The sequence below is a fragment of the Antedon bifida genome, chromosome 6, assembly GCF_963402885.1.
Source record: "Antedon bifida chromosome 6, ecAntBifi1.1, whole genome shotgun sequence".
In the NCBI taxonomy this organism is placed as follows: domain Eukaryota; kingdom Metazoa; phylum Echinodermata; class Crinoidea; order Comatulida; family Antedonidae; genus Antedon; species Antedon bifida.
This window is the reverse complement of record NC_136231.1, coordinates 1142695-1162440: the sequence shown is the minus strand read 5'-3', so window position 1 is coordinate 1162440 and position 19746 is coordinate 1142695. Positions and strand designations below refer to the sequence as shown.

The window sequence follows — 19746 nt, the reverse complement described above, 5'->3', positions numbered from 1 at the left end:
ATACACATTTTCTCTGCCCACAAATGTATTATAGGCCTAATCTAATGCAAAAATCGATCTTATTTGAGATTAATAAGTAAGTTGGGGCTTAACCTGGTATATAAAATGGAAGACGATGCTCCTGTTATTTATGGACTTGAATTTCAGGTAATTGCCAATGGATGAGTTTTAGCTAGGCCTATGGGTCTTGGAGGCTATGCTATAGTATTATGTTAGAGGCTGAATCGACTGTTGCCATCGGCGATTCTTACCGTAGTTGGCCCATGCTAAGTAGGCCTAGGGCCTTGCACTACTAGGCTAGAAGCCTCTAATCTACTATTTAAATTATAATTTATCATCATTGTTCTCATACATAGGCCAGAACATTAACGGCTCAAGTAGCAGAATCTGAAGCCATCCGATTTCTAGTAGGAACTCAGTCCCTGAAATTTGATAATCAGGTAGGTAAATAGAATAGAATGGACTTTTATGTTATCAAAAGGTGGTATGTAATGAAGTAGCTAGGCTATCGTACTTCTGGACATGATATGTGGAACAATCAATCTGTTTTCTTCCAAATACCCCAGGGCGTTCAGGAAGGTTCTTTATGGGGGAGGAGTGGAAATAGAAATGTGTTGTAATACAATATTATGTATACAGTATGTACATGTGGTGAAGTGTTTATTCAAAGCGGGGGCGTTTATTTGAATGGGTGTGTAGAAAGCGACGACCTCGAATTGGACGACCCCAACGACCCGGGCGACCTCGAATTGGACGACCTAGAATTGGACGACCCATTAACACGAAACCGACGACCCCTATAGCCTAGCCTAGCCTAGCCGTGGTATAACATCCCGAAGCCGAACATAGCCAAAGATCTTTAAACCATCTTACATAATACTCGCAAGCAAGCAATTGATTGAAAAAATACAGAAATATCGCCATTTGATACTGAATGTGTCGACACGAACAAACGAACAGATATGGAACGCCAAGAGTGCATCATTAAAACTGCATTCGACATAAATATAAATTAAAAAGAAATAAATATTATACATTACATGGTTAAACCATGGACGTATAATTACATCTCGTCTTCTTATAACGAACACTATAGGCCTACCAAGCAGCGTGTTGCGAACATGTGCATGGGGAGGGCCATAAGAAAGCTTTACAATACATTTCACATATGCATTGTATATGGTCAAAACTTACCCGCCGCTGAAAAAGGGGCCGTTTTGACCTGGTTTACCATGTTTATGATATTTCGTGTGCTAATCGAGTCGAATGCAGTTTTAATGATGCACTCCTGGCGTTCCATATCTGTTCGTTTGTTCGTGTCGACACATTCAGTATCAAATGGCGATATTTCTGTTTTGATTTTTCTTTTTTCAATCAATTGCAATTGCTTGCGAGTATTATATAAGGTATGGTTTAAAGATCTTTGGCTATGTTCGCCTTCGGGATGTTATACCACACTTAGGCCTAGGCTAGGCTAGGCTAGAGGGGTCGTCGGTTTCGTGTTATGGGTCGTCCAATTCTAGGTCGTCCAATTCGAGGTCGCCCGGGTCGTTGGGGTCGTCCAATTCGAGGTCGTCGCTTTCTACACACCCTTATTTGAATATATTAGATGATATTGTTTACATGGCATCTTCATATTTTCTTCTTAAATTGCTGAGATTCGGATGAGGTGGGCTGACTCGGTGGACTTGTCTTTTTAGGTTCATCTTTTAGATTTTGATGAAGAAAACAACCAACTAAATAAGACGGTGTACTTGCACAAAGAAGGTGAAATATGGCACATTGCATCAAATCCTGCAAACAAGGACATCCTGGCAACATGTTATAATAAAAGTAAAACTTTTCTCGCACGTGTTGTTATTCTTTTATTCAAAAACAATATACTGTAGTAATGTTACAACTTGTGGCCAATGGCCAGATTGTGTGTAACATTTTGATACAGGCTCTCTCTGCTGACTATTATGGTAGCCCCTGCATCTAGTATCTGCCTCAGACGTATTGGCTTATGCCTCTCCTTTGGTTAAGGTGGGCACTGGATGAGAGAAGCCCTTGATCAATGATGGGACCAACCAAAGGTGCTTTAAAACAGTCCTGGCTTAGTTTCATCCATCATTCAGATGAATGTAAGACTAATTGACATTGTCAATCAAGACTAGGGAAACCAAAATGAACCTATAATATTCACTCTAGCCTTGGAAAAAAAACCCCAAAAAATATTTATATATATATGACGTTATATGGCGTTATCCAAATTCCTTCACTTGCACTGATGAAGGGCTAGTGTTGCCCGAAAGCTCTGTTAACTTTTCTGGCTGTTTTACTTTATCGTTTTGATTTAACTTTTCGCTTGTTTTTTTGTATCTCCATTAAGATCCAGCCACTGATACCCACAGCATTGTCATTTGTTCAGTAATTTGCCTTTGGATTTATATATAATTTGAATTATCTTTTTAAACAGCTGTAGATAACAAAACAGAGAGATTGACCTCATTGTGGAGGATACCTAGCGAAGATGATGTGCTGGACAGTGGAGCTGAAGACCATGGTGACTCAAGCTCAAGTCCTCCTACTTTAGAGCTCCTTTGTAACCTGGATAGTGCAAATTTTGGTAATATAGTCTGGTAAGTTTAGAAGACATACATACACTAAAGCTCTGTCTACACTATCAAACTTTATGTGACAAAAAAATGTGATATGCCCATATATGGACACGGTGATGTCATACCGTTACCATATTTGGGCACATCACTACCTACCATATTTGAGCACATCACACTTTTTTTGTTAAACTAGTTTGATAGTGTAGACAGAGCTTATTAAGACAATACATCAATATGATAGACAGACATTCTTTTGATAACTTGATTTTTTTCAAATTGTTTTAAATTGATTGATTGCCACATGTTGTTTTTGTGTACAGTATTAATGTTATAATTATAAAAAAAGATGAAGCTACATTTTTATTTATATGGGAGGAGCCATTGCATAGTTACAATTTATAAGATTATGACAACATTAGCATCTCTGAGCTGTTAATAAATTATTTGCTCTGTGGTATAAAATTAGTATTTAAAAAATACTAAAAAGGTGTAAATATTATTTTTAGCACGATGTGGGAGCCTCAAGCAGATGGAAGTAAAATGTTAACATTATCAGAAAATAATATTCTTCAATGGGACTTGCAAGCTAGCTCATCTCAAGCTAGGGTATGTATTCTATTCTCTTTTACTGCAAACAAAATAATTACTAGTACAAAATGAATTTTAATCTTAAAAGGCCTGTTACTACTGGCAAGGATAACATGCTTTAAATGTTTAGATTTTCACTAGAAACAAGCTCTGTACACCTTCTTCAAATAGAATCACTCATTTTTTCAGATCAGTAACTCTGCCACATTAGAGGTTAGAGGTCATCCAAAGTTTACCTGTGGAAGTTGGAATCCTCATCATAACAATGTTCAAATAGCAACAGCAAATGACACTACAATCAGAGGATGGGATCTTAGAACAATGCAGTATGTATTTTAATGTCCATGTTTTTTGACATTTACAAGAGGAGCCCATTATATAGTGAATATTTTCAGAGCAGCAGGAAAATCTATAATATGCAGACGTTGATTAGTATTGTCCCCCTGAAAAATAATGTTTACAATTTTTGTTGTTGAATATGCCATTTTAATGTCACATAATAGTTATCCATTTTGACAAAAAATTTGATATAAACAAAATTTATTTACCTGAAATAACTGTAATTTAAAGCAAAAGAAGGTCAAATTGGCTGCCAGCCAATGGATTTTTGGTTGAATTTAACCATTTATTATGTTATTTTATATGTGAAAACATTTGTTTTTTTTGGGTTTTTTTCTACGGAACTTTATTAAAACTACAAAATAACCTATTCAAAGTCTAATTTAATTAATCTTCATTTTTCATGTTTTTTGGGGGACAATGCATCTTTAACTCTGTATTGTTACTATCTTCATTAATGCAATATTTCTATAAAAATGTGTCTGTTTTCTAGGGAAGTGTACACTATTGAGAATGCACACAGTCAGCTTGTACGTGATGTAGACTTTAATCCTAATAAACAGTATTACCTGGCAAGTTGTGGCGATGATTGTAAAGTTCAGTTCTGGGACACAAGGAATACGAGTGAATCTGTTAAGACTCTCACCGATCATTCTCATTGGTTAGTGATGTGATGTGAATTAATAATTGCAATTTCCTTCACAATTGTATTATCATAGTTTTCATGTAATTGTGTACTCATCATCATGCATCCTTCAGTCAAAATAGACTATGGAGACAACATTGGAGAAAATGTCATCAGTTATCCTGTGAGTCTGTGTGAGATGCAGTGGCTGATTTTCGTTTCAGATACCTCTTTTCATTTTCCATATGATATCTTTCCTCGCTGTGTACAAGTCCAGCCACATATCATAAGTCATCATGAGGGCCCCTTGATTGCCAGCATACGCTATTTAGGGTCACCTTTTATAAATGAGGTTAAATAAAAATAAATTCTATAAAGCTTCAAATTGTTGTCGCACCAATTATATTTTGTGTTTTATATATTAACTATATTCAGGGTGTGGAGCGTACGATACAATCATTTCCATGATCAGTTGGTGCTGACGTCCAGTAGTGATAGTAGAGTTACTCTTAACAATGTCTCATCAATTTCGTCTGAACCATTTGGTCATCATGAAGAAGATGATGATGATAGTGATATAGAAGACAGCAACAGGTATTGATATCAAATATTATACATAAAATAATAATTAATTTGTTTCTGATTTTATTTATTAGGTTTGTTTGTTACGTATAAACATTTTATTTATTCGTCTAAAAAAACAAAGACAGTATAAATGTACAATAAAAAAGAAACATTCCAAAAGTGACCTAAATCATACATTACAACACATCATTATTACAACAGATAATTATAAAACGTTTTAATATAATTAATAAATTTATTTACAGATTAAAATATAGAATACAGATAAAGTTGTTACTTATTTAAACCCAGGTTGTAAACAATATATAGATTTCCTTTGGCCCTGTTGTATTTCAAACACTGCCCTCAGTTTTGGGTGTATGTGTACTCTATCGATTACTCTGTAAACTCTATCTACACTATCACACTTTATGTGACAAAAGATGTGATGTGCTCATATATGGAAATGATGACGTCATATCACTACCATATTTACAGAGCTTTACAGACCTATGTGCACATTGAAAATATGAGATCAGATCAGAAAATGTAAATCTTAAGCTCTGTCTACACTATCAAATTAGATTGACAAAAAATGTGTGATGTGCCCAAATATAGTAGTGATATGACATCATGTCCATATATGGGCACATCACATTTTTTTGCCACATAAAATTTGATAGTGTAGACAGAGCTTTAGAATATCTGTAAACAAATAAAAAACGTAATAAATTCTCCCTTTTTTTTATTTAGGAAACCATTAGAACCGGTCCAAGATGATATTATTTCAACTTATGAGGAGCATGAAGACAGTGTGTATGCTGCCGAATGGTCAACAGCTGACCCATGGCTGTTTGCTTCACTTAGCTTCGATGGACGTCTTGTTATCAACAGAGTTCCAAGGGCTGAGAAATATAGGATTCTATTATGATCATTGTAAATACTCCATGTACATTCCTTGTAATTTTTCAAAAAATTATCAAATATTTATGCTCTCAACGAGTCCAACGTTCATAGAAGTACTGATGAAGAAATCTATTTATACTTTAATTGTGGTTTTAAAGTTCCCTCAAAACCAAATTTAAGCTTTCCTTTTTTTTACCTTAAAGTAGAGCTGAAGTTATATCAAGATGTTTGAAAGACTCGTGCACTTTTAAGAACCTAGTACATCTTTCGAGAAAAGTATCTGTTACCCCGGTGTACTAGTAAACAGACACTTATCATATAACTCATCAAGAGAGCCCCTTGAATCCTTGTTTGTCAGCATATGCTGTTTAGGGTCACCCTCTATAAATAAGATGAAATAAAATTAATTGATGTACCGTAGTGGAAGTTGTGGTACATTGCACTGATGTTACTTATGTATGTTGTTTTTAACAACAACAATACATCTATTATAGTTGTTTAAGATAAATACAATTTCATTTCAGTGGTTCTGTCCACCCAAGCCTCCTATGTTTCCTTTGGCCTGTGTTCGAATCTCATCAGAGGTCTTTTTTTTAAATTTCTGATGACCGTATGAATTATGGTTTTACTGAACTGCTGTAGTTACTTGTAATGGGGAATAACAGTGATACTTACGTGCAATTAAGTAATACGTTATGTATTAGTCTAATCATAATACTCACAGAAGTATTTGTACACATGTATGTACTTTACTTACTACTGAAAGTTCATGTATTACGCATCTAATTACGTAATGGAACTATGGCCTAATAGTCAGGTGGCTTAACAACACATTTTAAGGAAGCTTTATTGGGACCTACCAATTGATTTTCGGCGAAAATAATAAATGGCCGCCACTAAATTGGAAAATCATATTTCATTGGTTGAAGGAGTCGCATATAGGCAAATAAAATAGCAAAACTTGACATTGTATATTCTGTATATTTTATTAAAATCATGTGGTAAAGGTATTTTGTTTTATGTTTAATTTAAATTGGGGTTTTTCTCTTATGGTAGGTAGGTTTGCATGTTTTCTGCACTGAAATCCCAATGATAGGCCTCCTAATTGTTTCTTTGTGTTCCTGTTGTGACTATCAGGTAAGACTAATATATACTATCCATTTAAATGTCTGCCAACGTTTAGCTCCTTCTAGATTTATTATGAAAATTGCTATTTGAAAACCAAATAACACTGTAATCTATGTACAGTATGACCAACATAGCAAGTATTGTATTGTTTAATTCATTCATTTTATGACTCATGTTGACTGTTGTAAGTCAATGTAATTCTCTACAAATTAAACAAATTGTATCCTGTCTGTACATCGGCGCCCGAGTTATGGTGATACGGTTAATGTGATGTAGTGGCCTTATTGTGTACATATAGGCATAGTAATAGAATATCGATGAGGTTTTCACACAATTTATTCTGATTAAATATTTATTGTGGTGTTATTTAGAAGTTCCGTTTTATATACCTGTCTGGTGTATCTACAGTAGACACAATTGTATTATAGGCAAATTCCCAAATACAATTTCAATTAAATATGACATTAAAAAAAAAAGATACAATAATTTATTACATGTAGGCCTAACGCTGCATCACGTAACTTTTCTTAAGCGCTGTCTACACTATCAAACTATGTGACAAAAACTGTGATGTACCCATATATGGACACGATGACGTCATATCACTACCATATTTGGGCACATCACACTTTTTTGTCTAACTAGTTTGATAGTGTAGACAGAGCTTTAGATACTGAACAAGTTATACCGTTATTGAAAATCGGATGGAATAGCACTTGAGTGTGTGTTAAAATGTTTACTGTACATAGACATGAACGTTATAGATATACCGGTATTACTAATTCGGAGGTACGTTGTGTCAAGTAAACAATCACCGATTTGACACAATAAAATAGTAAAGCTCTGTCTACACTATCAAACTTTATGTGACAATGTGATGTGCCCATATGCTACCATATTTGTGCATATTACTAGTTTGATAGTGTAGACCGAGCTTTACAAGTTCTGGCGTTACGTTGTCAAATGTGTGTTGTTTGCTACCGTCTAAACCACTTTTTCCAAATAAATAAGGTCGCTTCAAGCTTAGCCGCGGGCTTTATTTCTCGAAGACTATCACACAAAGCAGTCCTTTTTTAAAAGATGCCGACTGGAAGTTGTGTATAGAAATCCTTTGAAAATATTTATTTAACAAATCTCTGTTTAGTTTTACGATGATGTTAACCATCATATTAGCACGATTTGCCAAATCTTTTCTACTTCAACATAGACGATTGGCGACCCTTCTAATAATTATGCCTGTATGTGTGTTATCAAAAAATATTACAAAATGTTCTTGTTTTTCTTTATAACCGGTCAACATGTAACTAGGATTTTATAGTTTCACTATTCATGAAAGGTGGTCCATTTTTTAATCTGACAAAGTTCTCCATTTGAAGAGAATAAATTATTAATACCTTGTTGCTTTTCCTTTAGTTTTTAACTTTGAAAAAGAAAGAAACGTAATCATAACCTTTAGTCTATATTTTCATTATTTATTGTTAAGTTCCCCACCAAGTATATATTGGTTAAAAGTATTTTCTGTTCTGCCAATGGTCTCCAATTTTAAGAAATTAGATTATTAATACCTTGTTGTTTTTCCTTTAGTTTTTAAGTTTGAAAAAGAAAGGAACGTAATCATAACCTTTAGTCTATATTTTCATTATTGTCGAAGTTCTCTATCAAATCTATATTGTTTAAAAGTCAGTTCTGTTCTGCTAATGTTCTCCAATTGAAGAAATTAGATCATTAATACCTTGTTGCTTTTCCTTTAGTTTTTAACTTTGAAAAGAAAGAAAGGCAATAACCTTTAGTCTATTTCCTTTTTTTTGTCTAAGTTCCCCATAAATATATATTGATTAAAAGTATTTTCTGTTCTGCTAATGTTTCCCAATTGAAGAAATTAGATTAATAATATCTTGTTGCTTTTCCTTTAGTTTTTAAGTTTTAAAAATAAAGTAACGTAATCATAACCTTTAGTCTATATTTTCGTTATTTATTGTCAAAATTCCCCATCAAATCTATATTGGCTAAAAGTATGTTCTGTTCTGCCAATGTTCTCCATTTGAAGAAATTAGATTATTAATAATTGTGCTTTTCCTTTAATTTTTAACGTTGAACAAGAAAGAACGCAATAACCTTTTTATTTTCGTTATTTATTGTCAAATTCCCCATCAAATCTATATTGATTAAAAGTCTGTGTGTCTATACAGTGTTAATAAAAAATGTAAGTCCTGTTTCTTATTCCAAAAGCAAACTATTGAATGTCCTCATTTTCATAAGTGGTACGATAACCGTATAAACGATATTCAAATTAGAGGAAGGTCTCTGAATGGCTGTACACATTTACACCATAGTTTTATAAAAGAATCAAAAAGTAGGCTGATGACCCACCTGCAAAATATCTAGGCTTAAGGCCAATTTACACAGACAAGTGGTAACGGTAAACGGAAACCGCGGAGCTTGTCCAACGTATGTATCTATCCTGAGCGAAATCCGTCCGTCCGCGTTGTGTGTAAATGGCCATATAAGGAATAACATAGGTTCTATATTTTTACTACCGTTACCGCTCGTCTGTGTAAACTGGCATTTACTCTATCAACCCATAGAATTGGCTAGTTGATTTAGGCCTATGGCTAGCTAAATTTCGGTCTCACAAAATGTCAATTTCTATCGACCTCATCACTGAATTATAACTACATCACTGTGATAGACTTTGAGAAGAAAAAAATGTTTTCATATTGATACTCGAATAACCGTCATCTTATAAATAATTTAAATTAAAAATTACAATGAATACCAGAGTATTCTAAATGATACCGTAGCTTATGGGAATTAAGATATTGTATTTAGGCCTACTTAAAGATGTATTGTCCCCCTGACAAAATAATTTTACATTTTTTTATTGAATGTGCCATTTAAATTTCACATAATAATTATCCACTTTGACCAAAAATTAGATCGAAAAAAAAATTATTTACCTGAAAAACTATAATTTAAAGCAAAAAATAGTCAAATTGGCTGCCAGCCAATGGATTTTTGGTTGAATTTAACCATTTATTTAGTCATTTTATAAGGGAAAACATAATTTTTTTTAATCATTTTTTCTACGGAAGTGATTAACTTGATTAAAACTACAAAATAACCTATTCAAAGTCTGATTTAATTAATCTTCATTTTTCATGTTTTTGGAGGACAATACATCTTTAAAGTAATCGATTTGGTAGGCCTATGTTTTTCCTGCCTCTCTCCTTACTGCTTTTGAACATTAAAAAAAATCGCCACACGAGCGAGGTATATACAGTGCATATTTTCTCGTTTGACAAACATTTAGTATTTATATATGTTGAAAAAATGCTTCAAACCACAGTACTGTTACAATGGACTCGTTGTTAATTTCCTAACAATATCTACATTACATACTAATTACAAACATCAATCGATTCAAATGGCATTTCTCTATTCTAAAGTTCAGATCTCCGAAAACAAACTATCCAACTAACGTATTATTAATACCGACACGTAAAGCATATTTTCCACAAGGCGAATATATTCATTCTGATTGGTTGGGCAATTTATTGCGTCACAAAGAGTATATGAATGCGCATTGGTCAATGCTTTCGATTCGCGCGAGAATAAATTTGCCTAGTGGAAAACAGATTTAAATATCATATGCATTGCGAAGTATGCAAGCTATTTTTAGTTTGATTAATTATACATTATGTTTAAATTGGTTTCTGTACTTGACGATGAAGTGCAGGAAATCTCGCGGGTGAATGTACAATAATTAGTTCTAACATTAGACCTAGAACTCATCGTTTTGCTTAGCTATTCGCAACATCATACGTGCTGTTTTAGTTCAAATGCTTTATGCAGGCAATGTTTAATACACGTAATTACCGTCATTTCTGTGTAGACGTCTTGTGTGTAGATGGCAAATTTCAGACGACAACTATTTTCATCAAAGTTTCATTTTAGGACATCTTAATTCAAACATAAATATATATATAATAATAGTCTGTCCATAAATTAGTGAATTCCATATTTGTATTTTTTTCTTCAGTGGCCAATTTGTGTTAAACACTATCATTATTAAATTAGTTTATTTAGTAAATACTTTCATCAATAATCAATCAATAATAAACTTCGTTAATTTGATCACTCATAAATGAAGTTACATAAATTAATATAATTTACCAACTATTTTTGCTATTCCGCTATGTTATCAATACCTGTACCCGATACAGCTGCGCTAGCTGCTTGGCTTTAATATTCACTTATTTAAAGTATCCATTTTATAACTTAACATACAAAAAATCTTCTTTTTGGTTTTGTAGATTGAACTACTTAAACGTTAACATGTATACACATTCGTAAAAGTAGTCAACATTCCATTGCTTTTGCCATTTGGTCATTGCATTTCTTCTCTTTAGATCTTCAACATTGCATTTTTCCTCTGGAAAAACAAAAACAAAATAAGATTTAAATCAATAATTTAAATAAACTAAAAACAAGGTAACAGTATCTTTTGGTAATGGTTGAACGCGTTTTAGTCAGTGCGGCGCTGCGTATGTCAGGGTAATGTGGTGTTCAGCCAATCAAATAACAGTTTTGTAGTCACGTTATTCTATACAGATGGACAAAATACCAGACGATCCAGTAACTATAATGTCAGATAGAAACCACGAACTTCTCCAAATAGTGACAAATTCGGAGTTTGCAAACAAAGGTTTGGTTTCTAGTGTAGACTAAAGCCTCGTCTACATTTGTAGACACGAGCAGACTTGCAGTTTAAAGACAGGTTTGATAACATTTCCGAGCTAGGCCTAGTATACTAGAAAACTTTATACAACTTGTTTGAGAACTGCTTGTGCTCAGCAAACTAAAGTTTACTAGTGTAAATTATTTGTTTCGCTGAGTTCACAAAAAGATATTTCTGCAGTTTGTCAGCTGGTCTTCGTACACTGCATTTCTTTAATCATGGACCATTTGTAAGAACATTATTTTTAATGAAAATGTCATCCATGTAAAATAAGTTTATAAATAAACAAACTAGCAAACTTTGGAAACTTTAGTAGAAAGGTATAAAGATCATGATATTGTATAGTTACCAAATAGTTTGTGAATGTCTTCTTTTAAAAAGTTATTTGGTGGCCCGGCAAACTCTTTGTGGTCTACTTCAAATACATCCAATAAGTAACGACCATCCTCTTCTAATAAATCCAAAATTACGTCATGATATCTAAAATAGAAATAGTATAACTTTGTTTTTTTTAGCTTTCCGAACCTGCTTCTATAGAACTAGCCATATCAAATAAAATTGTCAGTGAAAAGTCACAAATTGTAACGTGTATTGAAAAGCTGACATTGTTGCACGTATGCGTTTACGGTACTATTGATGAAATATCATACCCCATTAACATACAAGACAGTCAAATATTTAAACGTACCTATTGCGGTCTGACGGGTTAATAGCAGCTAATGATCCACGGTCCCAGATACAATCAAATTTGCCTCCAGTCGTTGCTGAATTTATCTTAAAGAAGTCACATGTGTAGATGCAAATGTCGTCTTTGACGCCCTAAAAGTAATCAAAGTTTTATAGTAGTAATATTTACCCACACATTTGGTTGTAATTTAGTATATGTCAACAATAACTTTAGTTCAACTAGTACCAGTTAATCTTAGATAGACAAAGTTTCTCTAGAGAAGATGGATAAAGAAGAGCCCATTGTCACAACGTTTATCTACCATAAATTTATCTAGCTAGAATATTAGAAACATGCTTATATAGGCGATTCTTGGTACTGTATCTACAGTTTTTCAAGTATCATAGGTAATTCAGTAATACAGTGTCATGTGTGTATAACATGTGACACCTGATTATAACATATAAAGCTATGTCTACACTATCAAACTTTATGTGACAAAATTGTGATGTGCCCACATGATGATGTCATATCACTACCATATCTGGGCATATCACTTTTTTTATCAAACTAGTTTGATAGTGTAGACAGAGCTTCGTAGCCGCACCACTTGTGATACATATGTGACATTGTATTACAGATTGTTTATGATACTGGAAAGTTAATGACATAATGTAGAGATACAGTATAGTTTGATGCAGTAGATGAATCAGCATTAGTTTATTAGCCAGTGGAAATTTACAATAAACCGAACCCCATGCACCAGTGCCTCTAATAAATGCATCAGGATTGTTATAAAGTAAATGAGATAATGATAAAAACATATGTAGCTTGATATGACTATTCGAAGAAAATAATTTCAAAATGTGTAGGTGTTAGCTAGGATTGGTAATATATAGGGTCAAATTAAAAGGGGGTGGTCATCGTCTGTGGTTTTGAATGGTCACTTAAGCAGGACGTGAATGGATTTCCCATACTGGTAATAGTACAGGAGATTAATTTGCTAGCTTGATTGTTCCTCTATGAGATTGTTGTAGTTAGGACTTCATTACATTTTACTGTACTGTGAGTTTTATATCGTTTAATTTTATTATCAGTCAATATAAAGGTATGATGTTCAACTTTAAATAGTTTTAGCATGGGTTATAACTTTGGAACCGTTTTGGTCGTTGCATAAAAACAGAACAACCTACCTTGTATAATTTGCCATTTGTGATATTTGGAATTTCTTCTACTGTGTATTCAATGTCTTGTTCCCTAAAGAATTGCTGTACTCCAAGTTCTACTAGTTCACATCCTACGACAGAATGACCCTTATCTAATAACCTTTGATAAATAAACGTATACATAAAATTAGTTTTGCATAATGGTTTTCATTATCTCAGAGTGAATTGAAAATTCTGGCAATTGTACCACAAAGTAAAAGTATTTAATTGTGGGCGTTTCACTATAAAAATCAGTATTGTTGAACGACTATAAAAGGCTCACTCTGGCATTGATAAAGATCATTTATATTTATAGAAAGTTAACTTTTAAAGTTACTTCTCTCTGTATATTTAATGCGAAACAATTGCATTGTTTTTAGTTGATGCTGACTTCTGATATAATATTTTGTTGCTTTTGTATTTTACACCTTGGTGTCGTACTGTTTGTATTTTAACCATTTTATCATATTTTTATGTTTTATATGCGTGACAAGCAAAACAATTTTCGAGCCAGAATGCTTGACGAAATAAATAAATTGAATTGAATTAATATATATTAGAAGTCATGGGAAAGGTATTTCGTCGAGTCATAATGAAAATTACTATAACTTATCAAAAGAGTGTTAACTATAATGTTTAATTATGGACTAGAATAAGTTGAATGCAGTATCATTTTCATTCCCACAGACCAATAAAAAGTGTCTGGTCTTGGTTCACTTACCATTTCATGTCCACTGATTTTCCACAAAGCGGAACAAAAAATCTACACTTCGTTTTGTTATTCACCATTGCGTCATAATAACTCAGAAGTATGCTGTAATTATCAAACAAGACAGGATATTGTAAATAGTTTATTTATAAAAACAAGTAGATATGCTTTTGTAAATATCCTTTATTGAAATGTATAGAACTATAAATACAATGATCTTGTGCTTAGCACTAAAATAGTGTATTGTTATGTTTTGAAAATACAAGTAATATTTCCTAAACGAGGTCTTTCGATTTGCAATTTGTCGTTGATTGTCGGATCGCCTGAATCCAATCCGCCAAAACTTCGTGTGTCGAAGAATTAAGCGAAGATGATTATAAAAATAGCTTTAGATTTGAAGTGATTTTCTGATAAATACAAATCAAATAATACGTGGTCTAAGGAATAAAGTGTACCTTTTTACTGACATTATTTTAAATAATATAATAATTAGATATACTTACTCGTGGTATACTTCTTTATGGAATTTTGTCTGTTTGTTATCCCATCTCTTCTTCCAGTCACCATTACTCATAAATCCGTCCGAAACATCCCCAAATTGATTTTTCCTCAGCAAAACGCACTCTTTTTCGCCATTAGTTTTATGTCCGTTTTCAGATGGCTTTTTACTGATTGCATATTTCTCCTCCATCTTTCTTCGCTTCGCGTTGTTCGACATTGTTTTACTTGGGTCTACACCATTCCTTATAACTGCAGTGCTCATACTGTACTGTCGGCTGCTGTATCTGGTATGTTCAAACTGGCTCCTAGAATTACAAACAAACGACAAATCTGTTTTAAAATCACAATTTCACTACGCTCTTATACTACACGAACCTGCTGAATAATAAACCTGCGGCTATTATGCTACCTTGAGTTGGGTTCATTTGGATAAGATTGTTAAAAATACAGCTTTAGTAATCTTTTGAATTAGAAAGAGCACTTGTAATTGTTTGAGTTTGACGCGATTGAATAGCACGCAGATGAAGCTTATCCCACTAAAGCCAATAGAATTTGACATATTGTCCATCGACTTTCAAATCCGTGTGAATGGTTACAGATTGTGTCAATTGTCATTGTGATGTTTCCGGAAATCGTGCACCCACAACTTTGAAAAAATACTAATGTAAATTTATTTTCAACTTTGGCACATTAACATACGTATCTGTAGCATTAAAGTACAGTATTCGTTAACAGAAATATCTTCTCTTTATAAACCACATTGGTAGGTAGGTCTAAATCTTGGTTTTCCACTTGAAACCAACGACTACGTAAGCGCAACGGCAAGTTCGCAATGTGCGCTTACGTCCTTGCGTTGCGTCCTTGCGTTGCGTCAAGGTGGGAACCAAGCTTAATACCGAGTAAGATTGCCTAAGTTCAAACAAACTTTATTTTAATACCTAGCCTAAAACACCGTATTTATTTCTATCTTTGATAGTTCATCAAGATAGAAAAATAATAAGCTTGAAAATAAAGATAAATACAATTTAATTTAGGAGACCTTATAGATTGTTATTCTTCTCTTGTTATGGAATTTTACTCCATGGTTTGTGAAACACTATAAGTGACTTCTAAAAACTCTACATACTTAAATACAGTTGTATTTAAGTATGTATACGAATTTGTGTAAGATTAAAATATTTAATTACTGTTACAGTCATCGTAATGACGAAATCATATAAAAAAAAACCCCAAAACAGCTGATTCCGGTACCATTGTAGTTTTACAATTGTTAATTTCTATAAAAACTTGAAATCTTGCCTAACATTTTAATCTGACATAAAGTTGAATGAACGCTGATAAGTTACTCAATCACATGTCATAAATATTTAAATTTTCTAATATGAAAAGTAACGTTATGTAGAAGCAGTGAGTTAACACAGTAAGTTAGGCCTATAATGTATATGTAATTATATATTATATTCGGGTGAAAGTTCATAAGTGCTTGTATATAACTAGATTAAATTGTTTAATTTTATATATTATACGTCAATAAATTATCAACTGACCAATCACAATCGACAGTTCGGATGAGCTGTGATTGGTCAACTAATTTGCGTTGCGCTTTAGGAGGGGAGTTGTAATTTTGTCTCTAGTGGGAACCAAGCTTTAGGGTTTACATTCAGTTGCGAGGCATATAAAACGAATATAAATAATAATGATAAATAATAATAATAATTCCCCGTACTAACAAACTATGTGTGTATGAACTTTAAATTTACACCATTAAATTGTTACTAAATGATTTTTTTTATAAATGGATCGCCTATCTAATATAACTGCTGTGTGTTTCCATTCATACTTCATGATGTTAGCGAGTCAATGTACTTTATCAACATATCCCACATATCTCTTAAACAATCACTTCCGGCTATGCGTACATTTTGATGACTGAATATATTTTGTGTATGACCCCAGCTTTTAGAAAGCACGTAACTTTAATTTCTTATCAAACAAATTCACTGTTATTAGGAAGGGCAACATGAGTGTGAGACACCGATAAATACTTGAAAATAACGATCTGCAAAATCACTTTTTCTATAAAAAAATACATGCCTAATAGAGGCGCGGTATATCTGTAAACCTTGTCAAAGAGAATCATTTTAAGGATTGAGTTATAAAAAAAATAAATGTAATTGTACTTGTATGTCTTTCTATAATCTAAAACAAAAAAAAATGTTTTTGTAACTTTTGTAACTTATGACTGTTCATTATTATGCATGCATTTCTTTAATCATGGACCATTTGTAAGAACATTATTTTTAATGAAAATGTCATCCATGTAAAATAAGTTTATAAATAAATAAATAAATAAATAAATAAATGTTTTGTTTAGATTAAATTGAATGAGGCAGAATTTCATAGCATTTGTGTAACTTGAATAAAACCTCAAAGAAATTAAAATGATGCATTGGATTTTTTTTGGTACCATATTTATTGAGGGTGATCCATCCAGCAATTGCTGATCATTAGGGACCCTCAGAGGTTCACAAGACAAACATATACACAAGATGCTCTACATAAACTTAGTCTTATTACAAGTCTTTGGGAGGGGAGTTGTAATTTTGTCCTTAGAAAAAATCCTGACATGTGACGGGACTTGAACCCAGGACCCTTGGAGTGGTAGCCAAGCATCATAACCACCAAGCTGTTGTTATGGGAACTCAGAACTTGAAACACATTCGACAATAGTGGAAAAATATTAGGTATACCACAGGTATGTATTAAGGGCGTTATCAATGCTGACCCTGTTTTTTAATGTAAAATTTGTTTAATATCTATCAACCATGACCAAAAAAAAAACACACCCGGATACTGATTAAAGTATTGAGCGTTTTGATTGGTCAAAATGATCGGTTTTTGCTATGTTTTTGATTGGCACAACTGATGATTCAAATCAATGTTTCTAAGAATTAGAAACGACTAACTGAATTCTAATTATGTTACAGAAAGCTGGCTCCTTTATCGTGGCTTGCGTTGCAATTTATTTTGTATTTGAGGCATTTCCCATGACACCCTATTGTGATTTTTATTTTTAATGTACGCATGTGATTATTATGTCACTTGATAATGTTTGTAATCATGTCAGGGAAGTAGGCCTAATGAACCGATGTATAACCATATCGTGTTGTATTAACGTTAGACTGCTAATGATTACTTAGATTCAAGATTTATTTTATTACTGGTATCGTCCAAAAAGAAAATCCGTTGGTAGACTCGAATTGATATTTTAAAAGAATAATAATGATACCGTATTGGAACATTTGATCTTCTGAAGCGCCGCTGACCCGAACTCGTTATCTAACAACATCTTTGCCAAGAAGTATCAAAGTAAACGATTAAAAAAAAGTAACACTTGTTTTGGAAAAAAATCAATGTGTTCCACAAAAAATACCGAGTTGACTCACAAAGTCATAGCATAATCGTCATCGATTGAAATCGTTCTCCTTGTCTCTCTTTCGTGCACCACTGACGTCACATCGTGTTTTATAAACATTATAGGAATGTAATGAATATATTGGTCTATCGTCGTTGAATATAAGCAAAAAGAACGATATTTTTGGAAAAAGGTAACCGGCTGCGAAGACATGTTAAATTAAGGGTGAAGATTCTCTTTTGCCGCTGGCAATGTATGACGTTGGACATAGTTGAACATGACGGATTGGTTACCTAGATAGTTATATAAAGTATTACATAATGATTGTTTTCCTTTCGTATACACAATTAATGGAAAATCCTTCACAGTTATATTGAAAAGAGTTAAATCCACAATGGAGTCTATACTATATTGGAGAGTTTGTACAAGCCTATTAGAATTAGCAGATTGACGGCTATAAGTATGTAACGAGCCACTGCATCATGTATCATTAAGGATATCCTCAATCCTCAAAATACAAAATGATGTTTATACAAACATGTTTATATGCCCGGTACTACAGGACTCTTATGATCGTCCATTATCGTCATAACTTTCACATTTAAAAAAAAAGAAATCATGTATTATTATACATGTTGCAAATATGGCTATTTACAAATGCTCCTATTTAAAATAAATGTCACTAAAATATGTATTGACCTAAATCAAATGCTTAGTATTTAAAGGAAATATCTCACTAAAGTTTGATTGGTGAATACGTCTACAGATACCATATGCAAATTTAAAAATTACAAATTTGATTTTGTTTATTTTGCTAGTCTATCGTCTGTTCGGGCATTTTGCCAAGTTTCTCAGACGTATTGATAGTCTGTAAATGTCTGTTAATATTTGTTGATGTGATATAACTGTTTAATGTAAATTTATTATTTTTCTGTTATTGAATAGTGAAAATAATTAATAATTTAAATGTTTATAATATGTATGTATCACCTGAAAAGCCAGGTTATGGTCCGACAGCTAGTTTTGGTGGAAATATCATGGAAAATGTTTGGAATCGAAAATGCCTAATTCAGTCACATGGTACCATCAAATATAAGTATATTTGCTATACGTTCTTTCTTTAATTTAAATATGCTTATGCGAGGTTCCTTGTCATTTTAAAAATCAATACAAAAACATTATTTTTAAACACTGCATCCATTTTAGCCTCATTTTTGTTTTCTTCTTCTTTTCTGGCAATTGATTCCTACAGCATACATAAAGATGTCAACTTTATTTTTGACAGTTATATTTCGTATTAGTTAATTAGTATTATTAGTTCCCAATATATAAAGTGAAATACAAAATCAAAACAAATCAGGTAGGCCTAGTATAACGCTACAGCTGTAGATATAGGAATAGCGGGTATTTTATGTGTAGTGAGTTTACAATGAATACAAAATAGACCTACTTGATTATATTGACAGAAATAACTGTATCAACAATAATAATATCATATTATTTAAGCACCTTTCAAGTCTCAAGCCTATAAGTGAAAATGCGATATATGAAGTTAGAGATTAGGAACTCCATAGAAAATAAGGTACTAGATAATAATGGACAACACTTACCAGGTATCCTTGTTAAACTTTCCTATCTTGAATATGACTATAGACTTAAATTGGCAAAGATGTATTACTCGAATGAGGCCTTGCACACGACTGAACACTAATTGCAATGTACCGGTTTTAAGGTGATAACATACATACGCATGGTGGTTTA

General features: G+C 32.8%; 2 protein-coding genes across 4 annotated transcripts; one reads left to right on the top strand and one right to left on the bottom strand.

Moving 5' to 3' along the window:
• Positions 1–2: 2 nt before the first annotated feature.
• On the top strand, positions 3–7116 carry LOC144845102 (EARP and GARP complex-interacting protein 1-like). Of its 3 annotated transcripts, none has more exons than XM_078702253.1 (10): positions 3–147; positions 357–440; positions 1701–1833; positions 2459–2621; positions 3107–3206; positions 3378–3514; positions 4021–4188; positions 4588–4746; positions 5470–5652; positions 6683–7116. In XM_078702253.1, exons 1-9 carry the CDS (start codon positions 106–108, stop codon positions 5645–5647), a joined length of 1164 nt encoding a protein of 387 aa, XP_078558379.1. In that variant the 5' UTR covers positions 3–105; the 3' UTR covers positions 5648–5652; positions 6683–7116. The 3 variants fall into 3 exon arrangements, with proteins under 3 accessions (XP_078558379.1, XP_078558378.1, XP_078558377.1); XM_078702252.1 differs by having other exon boundaries at positions 6679–7116; XM_078702251.1 differs by lacking the exon at positions 6683–7116 and having other exon boundaries at positions 5470–6632.
• A 1761-nt stretch (positions 7117–8877) lies between these two features.
• LOC144845108 (thiopurine S-methyltransferase-like) lies at positions 8878–19746 on the bottom strand. Its single transcript, XM_078702259.1, has 8 exons — positions 19596–19746; positions 14573–14875; positions 14082–14174; positions 13349–13481; positions 12177–12307; positions 11838–11968; positions 9929–11182; positions 8878–9581 (listed from the first exon to the last, which is right to left on the bottom strand). The coding sequence occupies exons 2-7, from the start codon at positions 14830–14832 to the stop codon at positions 11070–11072; spliced, it is 861 nt and encodes a 286-aa protein (XP_078558385.1). The 5' UTR covers positions 14833–14875; positions 19596–19746; the 3' UTR covers positions 8878–9581; positions 9929–11069.

Coding starts and splice junctions, on each gene's coding strand:
- LOC144845102 (XM_078702253.1), top strand. CDS start 106: ATGGAAGACGATGCTCCTGTTATTTATGGACTTGAATTTCAG. Junction 441..1,700: donor CCCTGAAATTTGATAATCAG/GTAGGTAAATAG, acceptor TTGTCTTTTTAG/GTTCATCTTTTAGATTTTGA. Junction 4,189..4,587: donor CTCACCGATCATTCTCATTG/GTTAGTGATGTG, acceptor AACTATATTCAG/GGTGTGGAGCGTACGATACA.
- LOC144845108 (XM_078702259.1), bottom strand. CDS start 14,832: ATGAGCACTGCAGTTATAAGGAATGGTGTAGACCCAAGTAAAACAATG. Junction 14,175..14,572: donor CATAAAGAAGTATACCACGA/GTAAGTATATCT, acceptor TGATAATTACAG/CATACTTCTGAGTTATTATG. Junction 11,969..12,176: donor AACCCGTCAGACCGCAATAG/GTACGTTTAAAT, acceptor TTTCTATTTTAG/ATATCATGACGTAATTTTGG.